General features: G+C 39.4%; 1 protein-coding gene across 6 annotated transcripts in view; it reads left to right on the top strand.

Annotated features, from left to right (window-relative positions):
• GABRB2 (gamma-aminobutyric acid type A receptor subunit beta2) overlaps window positions 1-23,272 on the top strand; it is a 190,807-nt gene that overhangs the window by 123,178 nt on the left and 44,357 nt on the right. For all 6 annotated transcript variants that reach the window (XM_077924418.1, XM_028717411.2, XM_028717407.2 and 3 more), the window contains exons 5-6: window positions 1,535-1,755; window positions 14,598-14,680. In XM_077924418.1, coding sequence (XP_077780544.1) covers window positions 1,535-1,755; window positions 14,598-14,680 — 304 coding nt within the window. The remainder of the gene's footprint in view (window positions 1-1,534; window positions 1,756-14,597; window positions 14,681-23,272) is intronic.

Here is a 23,272-nt window from a genome sequence, read left to right as displayed (position 1 = left end):
ACTCAATTGAAACTGCATATGCCTTTGAGTTGAGCACAAGGAAATGAATGGGGATATGCCTGAGTGTTATGCTCTGGGCTAAAGGGAAGCTGAAGAGTGTATGCGGCAAATTCATTCTTAAGGGAGATCTCAGTACACATGCATAAGTCATCTCCTTCCAACTTCCTTTTTTACCTCTGCCAGTGACAAAAGGAAACTCTGGTGAAAAATTCTTTAATGGTCCCTGATAATAGAATATAAAAAGTGTGTTTGCTCACTCTGCAAACATTGCACTTTGGGTATTAAATTTCTGAGGGGTAGTTGAATGCTTTGGTGCTTGGATTATTTATAAATATTTGCAATAAATTACTGCATGCAGTCATAGGTTGAAATTATGTCCTGCATATGTGTTGCAAAGAGCTGCAAAGAATAGCATCTGGCCTTAGATATGCTGTACTGGAGCATTTAAATATATTCAGTTACAAGTTTGGGAATGACCATGAAACCTGAAGCTAAACTGTTCCTGCCCCCACAAACAGGATAATTGGATTGCCTTGGTGTTATGTGTCTGAATGAATAAAATTATTTCAACTTCAATTAAAAGGGGGGAACAGGAAAGGAAAGTTACCGTATCTGTACCAGGTATTGTACAATATGTCTTCGTGAGTATTTTGACAAGCAGTTCTTGTACACTGCTAAGTTCAGGAAAGATCTTCCCTTCAAGTACCTTGTTTCAGCAGGACACTATTATTTTTATTGTTGATAATAATAATAATAATAATAATAACAACAACAACAACAACAACAATAACTGCTCTTCATTCAAAGATCACAGATTAGTAGTTCCTTCAGGCTGACAGTGCAGTTCTATACTGTCTATATGAGACCTAGATGAACGTGACAATTTGCCTAGGTTTTGGTTTTTGTCTGACCAACTGAATCTTAAGTAGTTGTGTTAGTAAATACATGGTAAATCACAAACCTGCTATTTTATAATTTATACAAAACTATTAAATAGTCTTCTTGTGCACAATACTTTGTCTTACTGCTGGATAGATGCTTTCATGAAACAATGCCTCATTTTATCACTGTTATTTCAGTTATTTATGTAAATAAAGGAATTTTATCACTGACATCTGGGAAAAGAGAACTGAAAGTACATTTCCATAGCTAACATTTTCACATTTTAATCAAGTAATGCAGATCACACTAAATAAAGTATATTTTAATGAGCAAATGATACTTTTAATGAGCAAATGGATGGTCACTTGACTATTATGATTTCAAGATTTTTGCCTGTAATGTGAGAAGATAGAATAATTAAAAGACTTTATCATGCTACTCATTGGTGAGTCCTATAACTCAAAACATTTGCGCACCTCTTATTTTACGATTTAGGAGGCAGATGTAGTTCAGACATGGATGTTTTAGGTTTCGGCCGTATGTTGGTGGTTATGCAGGAAGAACCCCTGATTTGCTTTGCATATCTCAGGTAACACAAGAAATGGTAAAACCGTTTTCAACCTATTTTCCCCTCTCTCTTCTATCATTTCAGGACTATACCTTGACAATGTACTTTCAGCAAGCATGGAGGGATAAGAGGCTTTCGTATAATGTAATACCTTTAAATCTTACACTGGACAATAGAGTAGCAGATCAGCTTTGGGTTCCCGATACCTACTTCCTGAATGATAAGAAGTCATTTGTGCATGGTGTCACTGTGAAGAACAGAATGATTCGATTACATCCTGATGGGACAGTTCTCTATGGTCTCAGGTCAGCATCTAATATTTAAAATGCCATAATTTAATATCTAAAGCTAAGATTTGTTTTTTCCTTTATTTTCCAGCATTCCATAGTTTCAGTTCCAGGTGATTTTGGACTTGCCCACCCATCTTAAGTACTTTAAGAGACTTTAAGAGATACTGAGTTTTATACAAACACATGCAACAAAGAAAGAAGAGGGGAGGTTTCTGGAATGCAACTTTAGTAGAGTTGATATGTGATAGAACAGTCCAGTGTTGTGCATGTTTACTTGAAAGTTAGTTTCACTGAATTCAATCAGACATGTTCCTTGATAAGCAGACTTAGCTGTGTAGCTTTTAATAAGGAAACACTGAACTGTGAAAAGTGGCTCATATACTGTTAGTGTATGCCTTTGTGAAAAAGTCAGCTACTTTAAGCACAGACAATACAGCAGAGTCCCCCCCCCAGAAAACATTTTTCTATATGTGCTTGATTACATGTGTGTATGAAAGATATGTGCTTAACCTTTGAAAAAATGCTCTGCTTACCTTCTTGACTTTAGCTGCACTGCTGCAGCATATTTCTGAAATACTAGTTTTCCTGTACTAGTACATTGTAAACATTTAAAAGGTAAGAATTCATTTTAGCATCTACATTGTACATGAGACACCACCTTATCATCTTTTAATTGTTGACCTTGTCGAGTTGCAAGTGAGTTTTCCAAACAGCTCTTATCCACATCAAAATAAAGCATATTTGTAGCAACTGAGCTTCCATCAGTATAAAGATGATGAAGTTGGAAGGGCATCATAATTACAGCTGTGGTAGAATATTTCAGAGCTGTCAAGTGTTGTTTTTAAAGTCTAAGGGCCCATCTATACTTTGCTTCTCCTGTATCTAGAGGTGAGGCAGTTTCCTCTCCTCTCCTCTCCTCTCTTCCCTTTCTCTCTATGCACCCCTCCCCCTGCCAGTTTTTATTAGAGTTCCAAAAGGTTGAACTGCATGCTTCCAGCTATTATTGCCTGGATTCCCCCCCCCCTCATTTTCCAAATGACCCTGTCAAAAAATAAATAAATCAGCTCATACCTCTGTCCTCATTTTAACACATCTCTGCATAATCATAAAACTGGTCCTCTAAAAAATAAAAGGACCCAGTGTCTTCAGAGAAGGGAGAGGGAAGAGGAAGTACCAATGACTCAGAAGCCCACAGTGCCCTTAAGAACTCCTCTTAACAACATGGGAGGAGGAGCTAAAAGGAGTCCTGACAACCTAGAATACCCTTAACCACCCCTCTTAGGAACAGTCCCTTTGAGTCCTGGCAAGCACAGATGGTGGTGGAGTAAGACAGATACACACAGAAAAATCAGGCTAAGCACTACCCAAGAGTGGACAAAGAAATACAGGTTTCCAGGTAGGGAAATTAAAAGTGAACAAGAATGGACCCACTAAACAACAGAAGTCAGGATCAGCCCTATGATCTCAGTTTTTGCTTTTCTTTTGCAAAGCAAGTTACAAGTGGGGAATAGAGATTTGTACAGAAGACGTGGCAAGAAGTAGAATGCTTAACCCTCCCCTCACCTGCTATTTTCTATTTCAGAACCCTGACTGGGAACAACGTGGCATTGAGGGGTCATACAAAAGATGGGAAACAGCTCAGCATTTCCACCCAGATGCTGCTTGTTCCCTAAAAATCCTTTACTGCAGAGAAACAACAGCCTGAATTCCCAGACTGTTGTTTTCTGCAGAATGCTTAGTTCTGTAATAAAATGCACTAATTTTAAACTCTCAAACTTTACTGCCTAAACACAAAAACTTGTCCCCTTGGAGAAAAGAAAAAAGATGCTCACTTCTGTGTGATGTGAACTGTTTCAGAAGAGCAAGCTTATCCTTGCTTCCATGGTGTCATAGCATGTTTTAAATGATGATTCAACATTTGACACCCATGAAGTTCTAGTGGGTTTTTGAAAACTGAGCTTCTGTGGGCATTCTATGGTTTGTCTTATAGAGTTTGAAGAAGAAGAAAACCAGGAATCTATTTTCTAACCCACCTTTTTAAAGGCAGCGGGAGGCAAATATGTGTGATCAAGGAGGAGGGATGACTAACTTTATGCAAGAACATTAGAGAACTGATTGCTACTTTATGTGACGATTAGTGTCTCCTGAAACTTAACTTTAAAACCAGATTGCATCCTGGTAGGATTCCATGTTTGGGAGAAAATCATAACACTTAGGCTCCAATTGCAAACACAGTTGCTTGAGAATTAGGGTACTTCCATATGGGGCCTTAATAATGCAAATGTGTTGTTGACCACGGGATTTTCTCTCTTTTTTAAAACTTAATTTATTTATTTCTTATAAAGTGTAAGTGTGGGGGTGGAATACGGGCTGGCATTTTTGTACCAACAATGTTGTGTGGATACCGCAAAAAAAGAAAAAGAAAAAAGTCATGCATGAGGAGCACCCATCCCACAAGAAACACCTGTCTTGAAGCATCCCAAGTCCCATTAAACGCAGCAGGTCTGCCAGCTAAGAAAGCAAGCTTAGAATTCTGCTCTTAGTATTTATACTGGGAGGAATTCAACTTACTGCTATAGCAATTATTCTGTAAAGCAGAAGCTTTTCAGCTTGCTGGGTACAACAATCCCACTTCTCTCCCCCCCCCCCGCCACCGCCCCCCCCCCCCTTGTGCTGTTATGGGGCTTCTCACAACACCCGCAAGTCAATTGCAATGGGGACAAGGGGGGAACCCATTTGTGCTAGCAGAAGTCCTTGTGTAAACTTCTGCTACCAAAGTCCTTCTATTTGAAAAGCTCAAAGACCACATTATATATTTATGATTATGCCAAGCATGGAATGGGAAGATCAGCTTGCATTTGTAATCATTTGCCCAACTATACCAGCTTTGTCTACAAAGAGACAAAACCTGGAGAAGCCTTCTTGCAGATTTCTCCTTGGCAGGGAGTCTAACTGAAGCTTAGAGGCAGTCTGAAGACTCCCAATATGGATGAAAGTCACAAAAGGCTTGGCTTTGAGGCTAACCAATTGAAGCCCCTTTGCAAGATAGTCTTGTTGTTCTAATGTTAGTTACAAAAGGCCACCGGGAGGAAACGGGTGGGATGGGTAGTTAGCCATATAGCTACAGTATCAATTTTCTGTATTTGTATTTCTTCTTTAATTTTCCTGAGAAAGTTGAAATGGCTTCCTTTCCCCAGTATTTTGCAACATGCCCATACAAGTATAGCGTAATATATTGGAATGTTGGGACACCAGTTTCTTTGACTTTGCTGGAATGTGCCATCTGTATGAACAGATGGGAAATATGCTACAGGGCCAGAGGGAGATGTCAAAAAATCAAACCAGAAGGAAAAGAACTACATCCACTGTTAAAAAAAAAAAAAGCATTAAAGCAGAATAGATGCTAGATGCTAGAATTGCCTGATTGTGGCACTAGCCACTAGAAACTATTGTTTGAAAAACAATTTATGTTCTCAGGGCTTGTAATAGGTATAGCCTTCTAGCACTCAGGTTGCGGCCTTCCTATACCTTGAAAGAATAAGGTTGCAATCCTGTACATACTGTGTTGAGTCCCATTAACTCAGTCAGTCTAACTTCTGAGTAGACGTGTGGGATTACACTGCAAATATATGAACACTCATTCTTCTCCTATGAGCTATGGAAAATCTGATTTAGCATTTCTGCACAGCAGGGGGAAGAAGAGAAGGTGCACTGGAGTAGATTGAGGGAGGCTTTTGATCCGGTTGCCCCAACGGATCCCTGAATGAGGGGGGTTAAGTACACCACCCCTTGGGTTTGAGTACTTGTTCTCCCTCCTACTGAGACCAAAGAAAGAGAAAATGAAAAAGAAAAAAAAACCAAAATACCAAGCACTTTGCGTTCCTGTGCTATGAGAGATGTAGAAATGCTTCTCTTCACTTTCACCATGCCATGCAAAATTTTGTACACATCTATCTTGTTGCCTTTGACTCGCCTCTTCTCTGAATTAAAAAGCCCCAAGTTATGTAGCCTTTCTTCAAAGGGCAGTTTCTTCTTCCCCTCGATCATTTTCTGAACCTTTTCCAACTCAGCAATATCCTTTCTAAGGTGGGGCAACCAAAACCATACACACTAGTCCAAATGTGGTTGCACCGCAGATTTGTATAATGGCATTGTGACATTGGCAGTTTTGCTTTCATTTCCTTTCCTAATGATCCCTAGCACAGAATTTGCCTTTTATTCCTTCTCTCAGCTTCCTGCTGTTTAACTAGTTCCTGCTCCACAAGATAACCTCTCCTTTTATTCCATGACTGCTAAGCTTACTTAGGAGTCTTTGGCGAGGTATTTTGTGGACAGCTTTGTGAAACGCTTAAATATATTATCTCCATGCATTAGGGTGGCTAAAGAAAGGCAGCTGTAGGGAAAAGCGCTGGTAGGGAAGGGCAGGCGATGAAGAGCCTTAGTGGGCAGCTTGTGCAAAAGCATCAGCAGGTGGAAGGGCAGTGAAGGTGTTGCCCGCTGGAGGGCTTAGAGTCAGTGTACACTCACAAGCACCACTGAAAATAGTTTAAAGTTAGTATTTTTAAACTAGGGTGTGTGTGTGTGTGTGTGTGTGTGAGAGAGAGAGAGAGAGAGAGAGAGAGAGAGAGAGAGAGAGAGGTGTGGTTGTACGGGTATAGGGCAGTATATTAATTCAATACTGTAAATAATAATAATAATGTTATAGTAGCTATATGAACCCTGCCTGTGTGTATAAGAGACAGGATTGGGAAGGGTAAATGCATTGCCTTGCTGTTTTGCATCTCTAAAATAGGTCAGTGTTTTCTAGATTCTTAATTCCTTGAATGTTTCTTTTTAAAATTCTACTCCTCCTTTGTAATTATTTTTTAAAAATGTAAGCTTACATACAAAACTTAAGACAATGATAAATATTAACTTCTAATGTAAAACACAAATCCATAAAAGCTATAAAAACAGCAGTAACCCTAACCCTAACCCTAAAATAATAAATATGATGTTGGGCGGGGGCTGCAGCTTTGTTGACCCTTAAAAGCCTGAGTGTGGCTTGCTTACTTGAATCATCTGCTCGGCATGTAAGTGGCTTTTGTTTGTATTCTGGATTGTGTCATGATCTTGAGGGTTTAGTACTATATGCGCTTAGTGGCAGAAGACTTGTGGCTCAAAGACTTAAATAAACAGCATTTTCTGTGGGCTCTGCCCCCCCCCAGGTGTATGCAGGGACTATACCTGTCACTGTCCTTTGTATCATGACTTGGCAGCTCTCATGCTCCTGTCTTTGGTTTATTTTATTTCTTTCATTTTGCTGTGATGTCTCACTTTGGGGTTTGTTGACAGTAAAACTGTGAGCAGTAGGCTTCTCGGCATTCTGCACTTTATTTGCGACTGAGGGACTGGAGGACAATGTGACTGAATTTCTCCATGTGGAAGAGAAATTCTCCAACAGTTTTTCACAGTTGGGAATCATCATGAGCAGCGGCGGTAGCACAGCTTTATTATTCTTCCCCAAGTTTTTCTTTTCTTTTGCTGCTTCTTCAGTAGCTGTGGTGTTGATGGCTGGCTTCTGTTTTGTATTCTCCGCAGTTTCTCAGACCTAGGGATGACCTTAACATTGCACACAGGCAATTGTTCTGTCAGGGCAAGCATTTTGGCTAGCCAGACAAAATGATCCCCTCCCCCTGCCTCCCCGCTGTTTGTCTGGGAGTTTTCCTGAACTCCACCCCACCCCCAAGCCAATTTGGAAACAGGGAGGAGGAGGGAAGCTCCAGTCTGCAAGCAGGAGCCTTTCTCCTGCCCAAAGTGACATACCTCCCAAGCGCCCTGTGAAAAAAAGGTCATATTTTTCCCACACACAGTGGCCATTTTGGGTGCTGTCATCTCTCATGCTGTGCTCTTGCACCAAATAAGCGCTTTTATCAGAGCCATGCAAGGTCTCCCCCCCCCAACCCAACCCCCCACTTTTGGGGGCGAGAGCAAGGGGTATGGGTCACATGATTCACCTGGGAGTATGCCCCAGAAGACACATGGTCCTGGTTTGGGCTTGAAAACATTGGACAGAATATAGTGTAATTCTGAGGCAATGTAGAAGGAAATGGTGGCTGCCACAAAAAATTATGGGCTGGCTCAGAGAAAATTTTGCACATGGTCTTTTTCTTAGGGGAAGGGGGAGGGAATATTTTGGAAAATTTGAGCTTGATTGAAAAAGTTGGAAGGGGGATGGAATTCTATAAACATGTCCACCTGGTAGGATTAGCTAGTCAAATAGTTAAGAGGGCAGAAGGGAAGGTTGGATGGAAAGTTAAGGTTGCTAAAAGAGAGGGATGCATACTGTGGATAGAGTGGGGTACGATGAAACTTGGTTAAGAGGGAAATAATTGTATATATGTTTCTAATTTTAGAGAGGCTTTCATATTTCTTTAGTTAAGTAGCAAGGTGGGGGAACTGGCCAGGTTTCAAAAGAGTGGAGCATTTGGTTTCCTTTTGGGTTTTATTGTTAGAATTTCAATGAGCTGTGCACTCAGCTGAAAAGCTATAAATGTTCCTATTCAGTTATATGGTGTGTGGATTTCTTGGAAGCAGATTGTTCTGCAATTTCAAAATGGGATAGCATTAAAATATAAATAATTGAACTACAAAATTACACTTAATGATGTGTATGGAAAAATAGGAATACTTCTACGTTGAGGCTTTTGTAGCCTTACTTATTTTTTAAATAAAATAATAATAAAGTGGGAATGAGATTAACTACATACACATAACCATTTTTTAAAAACAAGAGCTAAAGCCTCCATTCACTCCAGGTTGGGAAGCCACATTAGCACAGCTTAGAAAGTCCTTACGTCATGTAGCCAGTGCCACAGAACATTCTCTCACAAAGTCAATTCAGAAAATAGAGGATTTAGTCAGCGCTGTAGGCTTCTGTTGATAAGCTCTATCCTTTAAAAATGATCTTTTTCTTGGAGTCTTTCATTGCATCATTATCTCCCCAGTGTCTCAATATACTATCCCCATGTATATTCCAAGCAGCCATTTCTGTATTTGGATCTTGGAGTTAGTTTTATCAATGCATAAGTAGTCAGTCAGTCAGTCAAGTTTATTGCTTATAGCCAAAGGCTGCTGCAATGTATACAATGTCATTCAATAAAATGTATACTAGTTTGATACAAAAACTTAAAACATTTACATTGTTAAAACATTACCTAATCTCCACAAAGCTATAGAAACTCCTTAATATACAAATTGAAACATTAGACAATAAAATTTATAAGCTAAAATCACCACAGGACCACTAATATATTAAAAGTAATATTAAATAATACAAGAGAGAATTATGTACAAACTTTAGTGAGAAAGATGCAGCTTGGTGTAGATGGGGTCAAATAAATTCATCTCCTTTACAGTTGATAGCTATCTTGGTTATATAATTTTTTCTCATTTTCCTGGTGGCAGTTGCGGTCACATGCTTATCTATGTCTGCGAGGAGATAAAGAATCATGTCAGAATGATTCTGGCCAGGGGACCTTGTCATTATAGGTGTCAAAAACCATTCTCTTGCTTCATTGTATAAGGGGCAATGTAAGATATAATGCATAAGGTCCTCTAATTCAGGGCATCCCCTAATACAAACACGTTCATTTACTGGTATGCCTCTATGTCTCCCATCTCTATAAGCAGAGTTTATTGTATTTAATCGTAACTCTGTAACAGCTTTCCGGAGTTGTACAAAAGTCAGTTCATGGGCCTCTCTAAGTTTAAAATATAATGGGGCACATGTGGATAGGTATATGGGGTTTAAGTCGTTTTTAGTAGCCACTGCCCTTGTGGCCCATTTAAAAATATTATTCTGAGAATGTAGGGAAAGTTCTTTGAGCTCGGTCACTGAGAAGTCATATCTGCCCATCAGTTAAGCAGCATGATGTACCCAGTTTTTAAGGAGTAATCCATTTGCGCACTCAATCAGGCATTTTCTCCAACCTATTTAAAATAAAGAAATCCAATTGGCTTTGTATTATTCCTAATGTGGCCCATTTTATGGCCTCTCCTTAAGATGGTCTGTCCCAGAATGAATTGCACATTCCTGCCAACATGTATAAGTCATTGTAATATTTTTTATAAATATATCTTTTTTCATAAATAGTGTTCAAATACCTACTCCCCAACACTTTCCTCAGCAATTATTTTTACTATGAACAAATGCGATAGAAAGATTACACGTACAGCCACAAAATATGCAGGAAATTGAAATGTTAGGAATGTCCCCACGCTTAAGATGCCATTATTTTTGTTCGACCATCTTTCTTTCTCTGCCTTAAAAAAATAAGGGTTTCCACCCCACAAAATTGCATTAGTTATGTTAAATGTTCTGTTTGGAATTTTTGTATATTTATTTGCTAACGGAGTGAGAGATTTCATCTGTCTCATCTGTTCACTTCTTGCCTGTTTCACCTCATTTAATTTCCTCTAAGCTTCATCTGTTCATCTGATTTTCAATACAATCTAAATCTGTCATCTACAAGATTGCTGGGACAATGTGCAGTGTGCTAGCAGTAAGGAAGATAGAAAGAACTATGGAATGGATAGTGGACAGAGGAGGCACTTTCCAATTCAAGTGAAAGCATTAGAAGTTTTTTTATGGACTTCAGTACTGAATTGAGCAGTGGGGGGAAATTAAAGTAAAATTAGAATGTTATTAAATTAATGGTGGTGATGCTTTAAGGAGGGTAATGTATACTAAGTAATTTCCACATCAAGGTGCTATCCTTATCAAAACAGACTTAAAAAAAATATTAAAGGGAGATGTAGTGGCAGCTGTTTAATGAGATCTCGAACCAATAAAATGCATTTTATACAGGGGGTTTTCCTGTAGAAATTTTGTGCAGCGTTTACTTTAAGTCTACTTGATCACTTCAATCTGCAGAACTTGCACTTCTACAAATGTTGTTCAGTGTCCATTCTGTGCTTCCCTATAGCATGGCAACACCTGTATTTTGGAACTTCCTGAAGGCATCACATTATTTTAGGTTTCTGAAAAGATCTTTTGGCAGGCCTATTCAGACATGTTTTATTGTGTTTCATTGTTTTGTTAGATTTCTAAACAGTTTTAAAATGTGTGTGTGTGTGTGTGTGTGTGTGTGTGTGTGTGCGCGCGCGCGCTTTTATTACAGATATGTTTGTTGCCCTAGGCACCTTTGGGAAGGAGGGCAGGATATAAATTTGATATGTAGGTAGGTAGGTAGGTAACTAATAGCAGATGAGCTGGCCCAAACAGTTAGTCCTGATTTCACATAGCTCTTTGTGTAGGAAAAGAAGAAGCATGCAAATCACTCAGATTTATTCAGCCATTTCTTTAAACATATGAGCCGTCTCCTAGTCTAGCTACATTTTTCTGGTTTTGACATAGGGCCATCAACTCCTACACCAGACACATCTAATGGCCCCATAACTATAGCTGTATTTGTTATTAAAATCACTCAAGTGATAGACTGTATTCTTAACTCAATTATGTGTCTGTTTCTCAGCTTTCCTCTGTGTTATGGCCAAATGCTCTGCTTTGTACTGTGGCATTCTGTGAGTTATAGAATCATAGAATCACAGCAATCCTCCTACATAGACTACAAATTGTTATTCTGCAGCTGTATAGCTTAGAAGACCTTTTGTTTCAATGACTGGAGTCACAGTGAAATATGCCAGTCACCTGAGTGCTTATTGTGAGGTTAAAGAGTTTAAGCTTAAACCTGATAATGAAGTGACCACTTAGATACTGGTTTGTGCTGTATTTATGTAGCAGGACAGACTACAGATGGCATACAATTTTTGCATTAGCCAAAAGTTCTTTTGGTTTCAATTTCATTTTTATTTTATTTTTAAGGGGGGGGGGGAGGGCAGTGAAAGTTTGGAAGCAATAATAATAATAATAGTGTTTATTATTTATACCTCGTCCATCTGGCTGGGTTTCCCCAGCCACTCTGGGTGGCTCACAGCACATATAAAACATTAAAAACTTTCCGATACAGGCCTGCCTAGTTTTTGATTTTAAAAAATTAAGTAACTTATTTAATAAATTCTATGAACAAATTGTACTGAGAAGCACCATTTGCTGGCAGGGTGCTTAAAATAGCAGTAATCTAATTTGCTGGATGAGTAAAACGATCCCATCTAACATTTATTTCCATGAGATTAAAGTCGATAATAGTTGTATGTAGGCCAATACAATCTAGCAGAAAGAGATAGTAAAAGTGGATGTGAGCATTAAAAATGCAGAAGGCTGATGAAACAAGGCACAAGGTGAAGAAGAAGTTTGCATACACACCATATATTTAGAGTACATGGCTTCCCCCAAAGAATCCTGTGAACGTAGTTTGTTGAGGCTGCTGGGAATCGTAGCAGTGTGAGGGGTGAACTACAGTTCCTACAGTTCTTAAGAGGTAGATACAGGCAGCTACAAGCAATGCCCTATAGTTTAAGCTGAGATAAACAGACTAGCTCAAATTCAACCAGTGAACATCATGCCTGAGTAAAGATTTGAACTTGGGTCTCCCCAGTTTGATTCTATACATAGAGTGCAATGATGCTGTATTACACCACATCAGTGCTGGCCCAAGACATTTTGGCACCTGAGGCGGACTCCAAAATGGCGGCCCTCCTCCCTGCCAGGGAAGAAGGGATCAGGGAAGATCTACATCAGGAACAAGGCAAAGGGAAAGAAAGATTGACATTGGGGTCTGTTGCCCCAAGTGGGCTCTGCTGCCGCCTCACTGTGGCTCATAGGCCCTGCTCCACTTGGGCGTTGATTAGAGCAGGCAAGGACAGTATATTGGATTTCTGGTATCACATGATTCTCATGGTCAATAAGATTCTGGTCATTGCTGTTAACATCTGAGCTTGCAGACTGTAATTCCTTTCTCTAACCATGAACCAAGAGATATGGTGTGAAACATCATATCAACATCCCTTTTTTGCTTTATTTCATCCATGGGCACAAGCTCTTTCATTCACCTGGATTGAAAAAGTCCAGAAGCAAAACAAAGCAAAGCAGAAGAATAGCAGATTGTGGCAGTATTTTTTTCCACCCCACAACCTAGACCAAGTACTTTCAAGTCCCAAATCTGTTGAAAAGTTCACATGTTGGGGAGCGGGGATTATGTCACTATAATTCAAGGTTTCTTAAAATGCCCCACTTCATCTTAATGCCCAAGTAGAAGGGAAGCTTTGAATTTATTTTATTTTTTCCACAAGGGACCTGGAAACAGAATTATCCTGAATTTCACAACAGGCAGCAAATTAAAAGAAAAGAAGAAAATACTGTTGCTAAAAGCCATAACCATTTTTCTTCAAAGCTGATCTCTCCGTGCAGGAGAGAAATTAATCACAAGGCAGTTTTGTCCTCAGATTTCCATATATTATAACTGGGTCTGCTGCCAGCCTTTCCAACTGTCACAAAGCAGGCATGCTTCCAAGAAGCAGAAGTGAACATTGGGCAGAGCTACAAGTGCACAGCTTTTGTAACTATTTCAGACACGAGAGTCACCAGAGCTTAGTCATTGCACATGGGAGACTTCTGATAAGGGATTTAATAAAAGTATGAAATCAGGTGCAGAAAATAATTTTATACTGAAGACTGCTAATGAGGAACTCAAATCTGTCCTCTGATTGCAGACCTGTTTTCTGCTGGGTGTGGTGGGTAGGAAACTCAGAACCTTAAATACTTACCTTACTCTACATATTTTGTGGACAAGTTTTCTCAGAATGTTTGCCATAAGTTTATATACTCTTTTGTGTGGAAGTGGGGATGCCAGCACCCTATTAGGTGTGAATAAGGAAGTGCTGTGTTTGTGAAGCAAAATACAATTCTTGGAATTTTCTATTAAAATTCAAAACCTCAGACCAAAGCTGTAGTCTTTAAGGAAAGGAAAAGAAAGGAAAAAAAGGTGGTAGAGCTATGGCTTCTGTGAGAGATAAAAGGCCAAAAAAAAGGGTAATTTCTCTATAGATTTGGTTGGCTGTGGCGTTTCAGCGCCGAAGGGCTACACAACTTCATGATGGGTTTCACAGAAGAGTTACTCACACTCACTACTCCTTTCCCTTTCCCTGGCAGAACTAGCAAGAAATATTAGTCACGGACAGTTCTGCATCTTTCCAGCAGACTGCAGGATACGTGAGACATCATGCTCTTCTGAGATGGTGCTGTACAAAAAGCTCTGTCTCAATGTACTCCCTCATTCTTTGTCCCAGTATGTGAGAGGAACTGGTTCCAGAAAACTTGCTTGTTGGGTTTTTAATTCATCTGAGATTCATAAGCCTAAAAAGTGATTCACACAACCACAAGTTGTGTGACCATTTTTGGGGATGGTGGCCAGTTGTGGTGATGTTCTATAATTATCTGCACTTAGCAGGGACTATTTTTCATCCAAACTTCCTCCCCAGACCATACCTCTCACTTACCATACTGCATTCCCTCCCCAAGTGCTTTTGCCAGGCTAGAATGTGTCATTTAACTGTGATGATGCCTTTTGTTTACCTGGATTGAGGATAGAAGGGTGTGTGCGCGCATGTAGAAACCTATTTCTTTTTCATAGCTATTGTACAAAGGTAAGGTAAGTGCTCCTCCCACTTTTTGCCTATGGCCCACCCACCACTGGCTTATGACCACTGGAAGTGAAATCCTGACTAAAAAAGACTAATGCCTCATAAAGCAATATAAATGGCATTCAGCTTGTTCTAAAATCAGGCAAAAATATTGATTGTTTTCTTGCAAATATGGATTGTTTTCTTGACTTTTCTTGGACCTTGAGAATCTGCCTGTATATCAAGCAGATTGAACAAAATCCACAAAAATAGCTTTTGTATGTGCTTTTTCCTAGAATTACAACAACAGCTGCATGTATGATGGATCTACGAAGATACCCCCTGGATGAACAAAACTGCACACTGGAGATAGAGAGCTGTAAGTACATTATTATTATTATTATTATTATTATTATTATTATTATTATTTGTAAATTCTACTTACTCAAACTGATTCAGACGTTTAATGTTTCCCCCTGCACCCACATGCTACTAACCTAGTTGTCTGTGTGTCGGATGACATTTAGATCCTTGTAAACACACAAAACAAATTTAGCTCTCCAGATGGATTAGTAATTTGTGGCACAAGGATTAGAGGAACTTATTTTGTGTGTTTGATGGACAATTTTCAGCTTTTAAAGTCTCACTCAAATGTCTTTTGGAGTTCATGCGAGGAGCATGAGGATTACTATCAATTCCTTATCCTTTTCTGCCGCTGAACAGGATTGCGATTTGTTTCAGGTTTTTTAAATGAAGGGTTTAGATTGGTCATTGAAGTAGATGGTGCATGCACCACTGTAATTAGGCTTCCCAGTGCAAACGTGATTGCTTTATCGTGTGTATTTACTTTAATTATTATTTCCTGCCTCTTTGTACTGATTCATATTTGATCCCACTCCCCACCCCCCGGGTTTATATTGCAAATTCTGCATTTTCTGCACAATAACTTTAAACATTAATGATAAATTTATAAGTAAGCATGGTGTGCAGCAAGTTAGTTGACATATTCAGTTGATTGGGTGTGTTTGTTGAAGCACTCATGCAGGAGGATAAGGTGCTGGAGAGGAACTGGGATGGATTCCATTTCAGTTTGCCTTTAAATGTAATCTTACGTAATTTGCACTTTTCGAAACAATAAGCGAAGTGAAACACGGCCACCCTTCAAAATTCACACTTCGCCAAGTTTTGTGGTGCAATTCTTCAGCCATGCAGTGCATACAAAATGGCATAAAAACACATATATTAATGAAAATCACAAGCACAAATGTTTGTATAAGGCAAAATTGCATACAGTACAGAAATGTGTATATTAGGAGAAAGTAGCATTATAATGCTGATGAATTTTTCATATATATATATATATATATATACTGTATATATATATATATATATATCACCTATTGATTGGAAAAATGAGAAACTGCGAGATTCTGAAATTGACAGATTCAAGCATCCCTAGTGCTGTGTGACCTTAATTGTAGGTGGGTGGGTGGGTGGGTGTTGTTTAGGTCTTAATACATAGCTGACAGTTTATGCCCATCCACTATTGCTTCAATTCCAACCCTTCCTTCTGCATTCTAAGCACTCCTTTGTGGTTTGTTAATGAGCTGTGGTGTCATAGTTCTGTGTGGCACTGAATTGACGAGTCCCTCCATTATTATTATTTTTAATTGGCCAAATGATGCTGAATCCTGCCATGAAACCAAACTTTGATGTTTAACCTACCCAATGCATTTTTCAGTATTTTACTTGTAATATTTAAGGATAATTAATAATTGCTGCCTTTGCTTATTGACTATACATGTATGATTAATTATGTGTGTGTGAGAGAGATATAACTAGCAATGGTGCATTGTTAGCAAACAGAGAAAAACCAAACCATTGAATTATATTAGTGGAAACTGTGGCCCAGATTCATATAACCTGGTGAACTACCAGAAGCCAACCCAAGGGCTCCCACTAATGCAATGGGACTTCCCTCCTCTCTCCTCTCCCTCTGTGTCTCCTCCCCCAATCCACTTTGGAGGATCAGAAGATTCCCCCAGACCAGTGTGCAGGGAGGAGAAGAGGGTGCTTGTTACATCTGGTAAGCAGAAACGCAGGAGCTGATAGAACGATAAAAATAGCATGATGTTGAATTCCTCCCTGTGACCTGGATTTCTCAATATTCTGCGGTTGTTTCCAGTTCAGCAATAATGACCCAGAATTAGTAACAGCAACATGAAATACTATGGGAAGGCAAATTTTCCTTCCACTTATATCTGTCTGAGAAAGTACTAGCACAATTTATAAGACATATTGCCAGCTTTGTGCTTTTTTATATAGTATCAGCAGGATGGAATGCCTTACATTTCATTTAGTTTGGTGCTAAGTATATGTGTGTAAAGGGAGTGCAATATTTTCTGTGTAGGTGAATTAGGTCATAAGGCAGCCCTAAAAATGTTTCTGCAAAGATATATGAAAAACAACTGAAACGGCACTTTCAGGTACAAAAATGGCACTACAATACAGAAGAAAGAAATTAAGTAAATTATACAATTGGTTAGAGAGAAAGTATAGATGGATATACTGTAGTTTATTCCAGGGTTACACCTGGGAAGAAGTGTGTGGGCAGGTATATGGATGAATGGATTGGTTGGGTAAGTGTAGAACAAGCCATTTATTTTAAATAAAAATTAGTGCCAGTTGCTTATAACAATATAGGCACACTAGAACAAGGTAATCTGAAGGTGGGATCAGAATTCACAGCATAGGAAAATGTTTAAATTAAGGAAAGGCAAGAGTGCTTATGCACATTTGTCCTTGCTTTCAGATCCTTCAGATTGCTGGCTTAGATATACAGTAGAAATGAAAATTGCACATCATGGTAAGCCAGGGTTGCTGGCTTATCCTCATTTATTCTGCATGAGTAGCATGTATCTATTACATCCAAACCCAGAGCATGGCTTACTGCTTCCTAACAAGCCAGGATCTTTAGCCAGCCTCTTGTTGATTCATGTATCCTAACGTTAAAATGTAAAGGTAAAGGGACCCCTGACCGTTAGGTCCAGTCTCAAACAACTCTGGGGTTGTGGCGCTCATCTCGCTTTACTGGCTGAGGGAGCCGACGTACAGCTTCCGGGTCATGTGGCCAGCATGACTAAGCTGCTTCTGGTGAATCAGCGCAGCACACGGAAACGGCGTTTACCTTCCCGACGGAGGTATTACCTATTTATCTACTTGCACTGTTACGTGCTTTCAAACTACTAGGTTGGCAGGAGCAGGGACTGAGCAATGGGAGATCACCCCGTCATGGGGATTCGATCCGCTGACCTTCTGATCGGCAAGCCCTAGGCTCTGTGGTTTAGACCACAGCACCACCCGCGTTAGGGAACAACAAATCAGCCTCCCAGTGACATAACACTTCCTGGGAGGCGGCTGGATGGTGCTGTCACCAACCCAGAGCTCCCTCAACCTTGCCACTACCTTGCCCATCCCCAACCTGCAGGGCAACTCCACTACCCTCCCCACCATCTTCTGCTGCTGAGCAAATTTTTGGGCTTCTTACAAATCTTCCTAGTTCCTTGGTGCCCTTATCCATCGTTTCCTCCTTTCCTCCATAGCAGCCTTGCACCAATTCCTGCCAAATGGATTGGTTCCATTTTCCTCCTCCTTTCACATAAGGAGGACCCAGTTTATACCAACTGCTTCCTCCATCTTAATTTCACTCCCTGTACTATCCCAGGAACAATTTTTCTGGAGGGGGTGTAAGTGGGTTGAGGACAGTGGAAGAGGGAAAGCCTGCTTACATGAATGTTGTTGTTGTTTTAATATCCCTGGTTCCCATGCCTTCGGGCTCCCAGTCTTCCCTGCACTCTTGCCTATGTCTTCACCACTTTTCTTTTCAATATTATATAACTCAGTCCTGACTGCAGAGCCTTGGGACATGTTCTCCCAGAAAAATAGAATTGTAGTGCATGCATTGGTCTTTCCCTCCTTTTTTACTTTATTAAGTGGACAAAATCTATTTCTGCGTTATCCGTCAATTCAGACTTTTCCCTTTCCACCAACATTTTTTTTTCTGTGTTCCAATATTAGCTGTGTGTTAACAAATGAGCCTCTGTGCCAGAGGCAAACAGATGTTTTTCTGCAGTTCACAGAACACCGGTTTCTCTCATTAAACGTATAAATAAATAAAACAAAGAAACCCAGGAATTGCTGGATACTGGTTTTCAGATGACACCATCCATATGTAAAAGCTATGGTGTGTAGCTTGCAGATACAACCAGGAAATTATTTAAGATGATTTTGGAAACGTTCAGCTAATCATGTCCCACTCATACCATTGATTTCAGTGATGTGATGATGACTTTGAGGATAACAGTTAATTTCTTCTTCCTGTTTGTCACAATGCTGTGATCTATGTAATGAAGAGTTCTGTCTCCGAGTCATCTTTGTCTCATCCCCATTATAGTACTTAATTAAAGCACCATTAATCCTCTATATTCTTTACAACCACCATGTTATTGCTTCATGAGGGACACACATCTTTTCAGAAGCCCCTTACCCACCTTGGTGTGTGTCTTTCTGTTTTCTTGTAAGGCCAATAGGATTTTTCTGGAATATTTTGAATTTTCAGAATTGCGATACTCAACTTTAATTCCCCTTTGGGTGAGTTATGGCTACCGCATTGTTCGGAATTACCACAAAGTTTTAAATGGTTTGCTTATTTTTGCTTGTAGTCTATTTCCTAGGATTCTTTTATTCCACACACACACACACATACTACTTTTGTGCAATATGACTGTTTGCAGTCAAGAAATACCTGCTGTGATAAGTGAAGTTTTTCTTTTAAAAAAAGGCTTCCCACCATTTAAACGTAGGAACTGCATATCACAAGGAAAATTGGTCAGATATTATTTGTTTATTTTCAGCATCCTTTAATCTCTCTGTGGTAAAGACTTGCCATGGAGACAGCAGGGTGCATTTTTTAAAGCGTATTGAGGAAATTGTGCCGCAGTTCTTTTTGCAAGGGGCGTGTTCACACGGTGTGGTTTTCTTTCTCCATAATTTCCAAACTACCCTGACGCAAGCTAGTAGCCTTCACTTGTTGGTGACCTTGCTAGTTCATACTAAGATATGGTGTCACACAGACACATGCCTTGGCCAGCAGCTCTGGACTGTGGCAGTTCTACATTTCAGACTTGTCATCCATTTCATTAACCCTTGTAGGAGTAACTTCCATGACACAGCCCCACAATTTCACAGACTACTCAACCTGTATTGTGCGTTTGCTGAAATTGGACTAGTGGTAGAATTTTTATTCTCTCCCTCTTTTTCTGTCACTTTAAAAAAGAAATGTATTATCAAACCATAGGTGGCCATGAAAGAATAAGACAGTTGTAACAGGTACCATGCAGTTTACACACAGTTATAAGCCTGTCAGCGTCATTGGTTCCTGTAAGCTTCTATTGCTCACAAAGTTACTCTGCTCACAAAGTATCCTGGATAAGGTATAAGGGTGTGTTGCTGTTTGTTTGTTTGTGTTGCTGTTGTTTTTTTAAAAAAGGCAGATCATTCTCGGAAGCTATAACAATGTATTTTTAGCAATAGAAAAACCAGCATAACAACAACAACAAAATTCAACTACTAACATTTTCAAGCACTTTAACCTTCTGGAAACATGGGATCAGGTCATTTTTGCTTTCTACCATATATTATATACTTTACGTTAGGGTGCACAGCACACTAAAAATGGTCTCAACACAATCTTTTAAATCAGTTACGCTAGGTTATTTTCAGGAGTTTAGGTTTAGTTTATCTTGGTATTAGTCATTCCTTAGTTACAGTGGTGCCTCGCAAGACGAAAAGAATCCGTTCCGCGATTCTCTTCGTCTAGCGGTTTTTTCGCCTTGCGAAGCAACCCCATTAGCGGCTAAGCGGATTAGCGCTATTAGCGGTTTAGCGGCTATTAAAGGCTTAGCGGCTGAGCTGCTAAAAAGCTATTAGCGGCTTAGCGGCTTAGAAAAAGGGGGGGAAAGCGGGGGGGAAATGGCAAGACTCGCAAGACATTTTCGTCTTACGAAGCAAGCCCATAGGGAAATTCGTCTTGCGAAGCACCTCCAAAACGGAAAACCCTTTCGTCTAGCGGGTTTTCCGTCTTGCAAGGCATTCGTCTTGCGGGGCACCACTGTATTCAGCATGGTCTTGAGTTCTGTCATCTCCTCACCTGGTGTTGTTGTTTAGTCGTTTAGTCGTGTCCGACTCTTCGTGACCCCATGTACCAGAGCACGCCACCTGGTACAGTAGGGTATTTTTCAGGGGTGCACATCTGCTCCCACAACAAATGTAAATAGTTATCATGTATTTTAGTCACACCCTGACTCTCAGCCCCAGTATGGTTTGCTCTGAGAGGGCTACAGGTTCTTCATCCCTGCTCTACAGGAAGGCAAATCATGATGGAGCCAATAATTATTTACCAGAAAAGTAATCCAAAATCACAATCCAAGGGGAACAAAAGGTCAGTTGCCAGGATTTCAGTAAGGAAGTCAAAACAGCAGCTGAAATATGAAAGAAAGGAACAAACTGGGCTGGAGAAAGCAGCTAAATATGAAAACTTAAAGCTAGATGTGATGGAGCACAGCACAGAGAGGTATGAGGATGGAATAAATTCAAGCAATAGCTGAAAAGTGACCTAGATAAAAAAAAAAAGGCCTAAAGTCAGCAGATAAGGTCCGTCCACCCCCCATAAAAGAAGAGAGATTGGAACCATAATGGAAAATTCACTAAAAGGAATAAGAAAGTATTTGTTTGTTAACAAATGGAGTATTACTTGTATATGGTTGTTGCTTCGTTTATAAGATTTATACTTATGTCTAGTAAAAGAAGATGTATACTTTATTTGTTGTATAAGACTGTCAATAAAGTATTTAAAAAATAAATAAATAAAAGGCCAACTAGAGACCCCCTGATCATCCAGATAGAGTATCTCACTATGAGAAAAGGCTAAACTAGTGTTTGTTTGGTTTTTTGGGTGGGTGGCTAGCTTAGGAACAAGATAACTAGGGGAGGAGGAAGCATGACAGAAACGTACCAGATTAGCAACCATATAGGTAGTGAATAAAGAGAAACTATTTTTGTCATAATGCTAGACCTTAATTATACAATGGAACTGATTGTATGTTCAGAACGATTAAAAGCACATATTTACACAATACATGTACTGTACAGTGAATTTAGTGCTGGCATTTTAAACAAAATTAGGCAAATCCATGAAGGGCAAGACTTTGATGGGTGATGGTCATGACAGCTAAAAGTAGAATCTGTATGTTCACATGCCACATACCTTTTATTAACAAAACTAATTTCAAACTTGTGTTTAATATACTGACTTTTTCTGAAGCTGGCAAGCATAATTTCCCAGTTTAGACAAAATGGGAACCATGATTGATTGGACACTTCCTGATTTGATTGCTCACAATTGTGAAGGAAGAAGCAAATGCACGGCCACATATGCACGCTAAAAGGCTAATTTGTTTCACAGTTTACAATAGCCACAGAAATGATGATAATAAACAGCGCACTAAATAGTTTTGACTAGATACATTTTCAAATAAAACAAATAGCTTTCATTGAAAAAATAAATTTGAGAATAGTAAAATTAATTTGTGGCACATAGAGAGCAAATGTGCATGGATAAATTCTCTGAATGGCAGTTGCCCTGGGAAGTACCTTTTCCTCTAGCAGTTGAACATGAAAGAAATTTTGAATCAAAGGCTAAGGTTCCCCCCCCCCCCCCGCATTTTCTTATACCACACATAAGATTACATGCAATCTCATTTCATTTAAAGGTTTTCTTGACAGATCCCTTCTTTTTACAGCTTTCTGCACACTCAAGGGGACTGCAGAAAAATGTTTTTCAAATGCTTTTCTTGTGTTGAAGAATACTTCCTGTTCTGCTAGAAATAGATATCCTTGTTCAGTAGAAACAGCCCCTTGGCTATCCTTTCCAAGGTATTGAACAAGCTTAAATAAGAGGTGTTTCAAACGTGTGGTGGTTGTCGCAGTTCTGTCATAAGACTGCACCACCTCAGAATGCATATAGGGGAAGGACCGTGGTTCTGCTAAGGATGTTTGCCATTTCCACACTGAGGGAGGCTGTAAGGGAAGGAGGGGCATGTCTTCAAAAAATGGTGGTTTCTCCGATGTGCATTCTAACTTGGTCTAGTGGCATGAAAAGACTGTATACAATGTGAGCATTTTAACATGTTCAGAAAGTAGCTTTTCAAACTGCAGTTGGTACTGGGATTCAGATCACAAAGTACAAAACATGTGCTTATTGTGATTCTTCTTCATTGTGAAGAGTTATTTCAATGAGGTTTATACATATCTGACTTGCATAACATTGTCTGCAAATATGTTGTGTTTGCATATATGTACTAAAGTAATAATAATAATAATAATAATAATAATAATAATAATAATAATAATAATAATAGTGTCAAACCACACCTGGAATACTGTGTCCAATTCTGGGCACCACAATTTAAGAAGGATGTTGACAAGCTGGAACGTGTGCAGAGGAGGGCAACCAAGATGGTCAAGGGTCTGGAAACCAAGACTTATGAGGAGTAGTTGAAGAAGCTGGGTATGTTTAGCTTGGAAAAGAGGAGAATGAGAGATGTGATTCCTGCTTTGCAGGGGGTTGGACTAGATGACCCTTGGGTCCCTTCCAACTCTCTCATTCCATGATTCCTTAATATCCCTGCCTTCTCCTAAACCAGGATTCAAGGTGGCTTACAGAGTAATTAGAAACATCTAAATAAAAGTACAGTATGAAGCATAAAAAGCCATCCTTCAGTGGAAAAAGTTTTGTTACTGCTGCTCAGTTTTATCCTTCCTTGTCTTTTGTAATGTTTTTGTTTTGTTTGATTTAAAACAAAACTGCAGTCTTATAACACTTACCTAGGAATAAGTTTCAGTAGGCTCATTG

Source organism: Podarcis muralis, chromosome 2 (genome assembly GCF_964188315.1).
Source record: "Podarcis muralis chromosome 2, rPodMur119.hap1.1, whole genome shotgun sequence".
NCBI lineage: Eukaryota > Metazoa > Chordata > Lepidosauria > Squamata > Lacertidae > Podarcis > Podarcis muralis.
The sequence above is the reverse complement of the archived record's forward strand: the minus strand, read 5'-3'. Positions and strand labels throughout refer to the sequence as shown.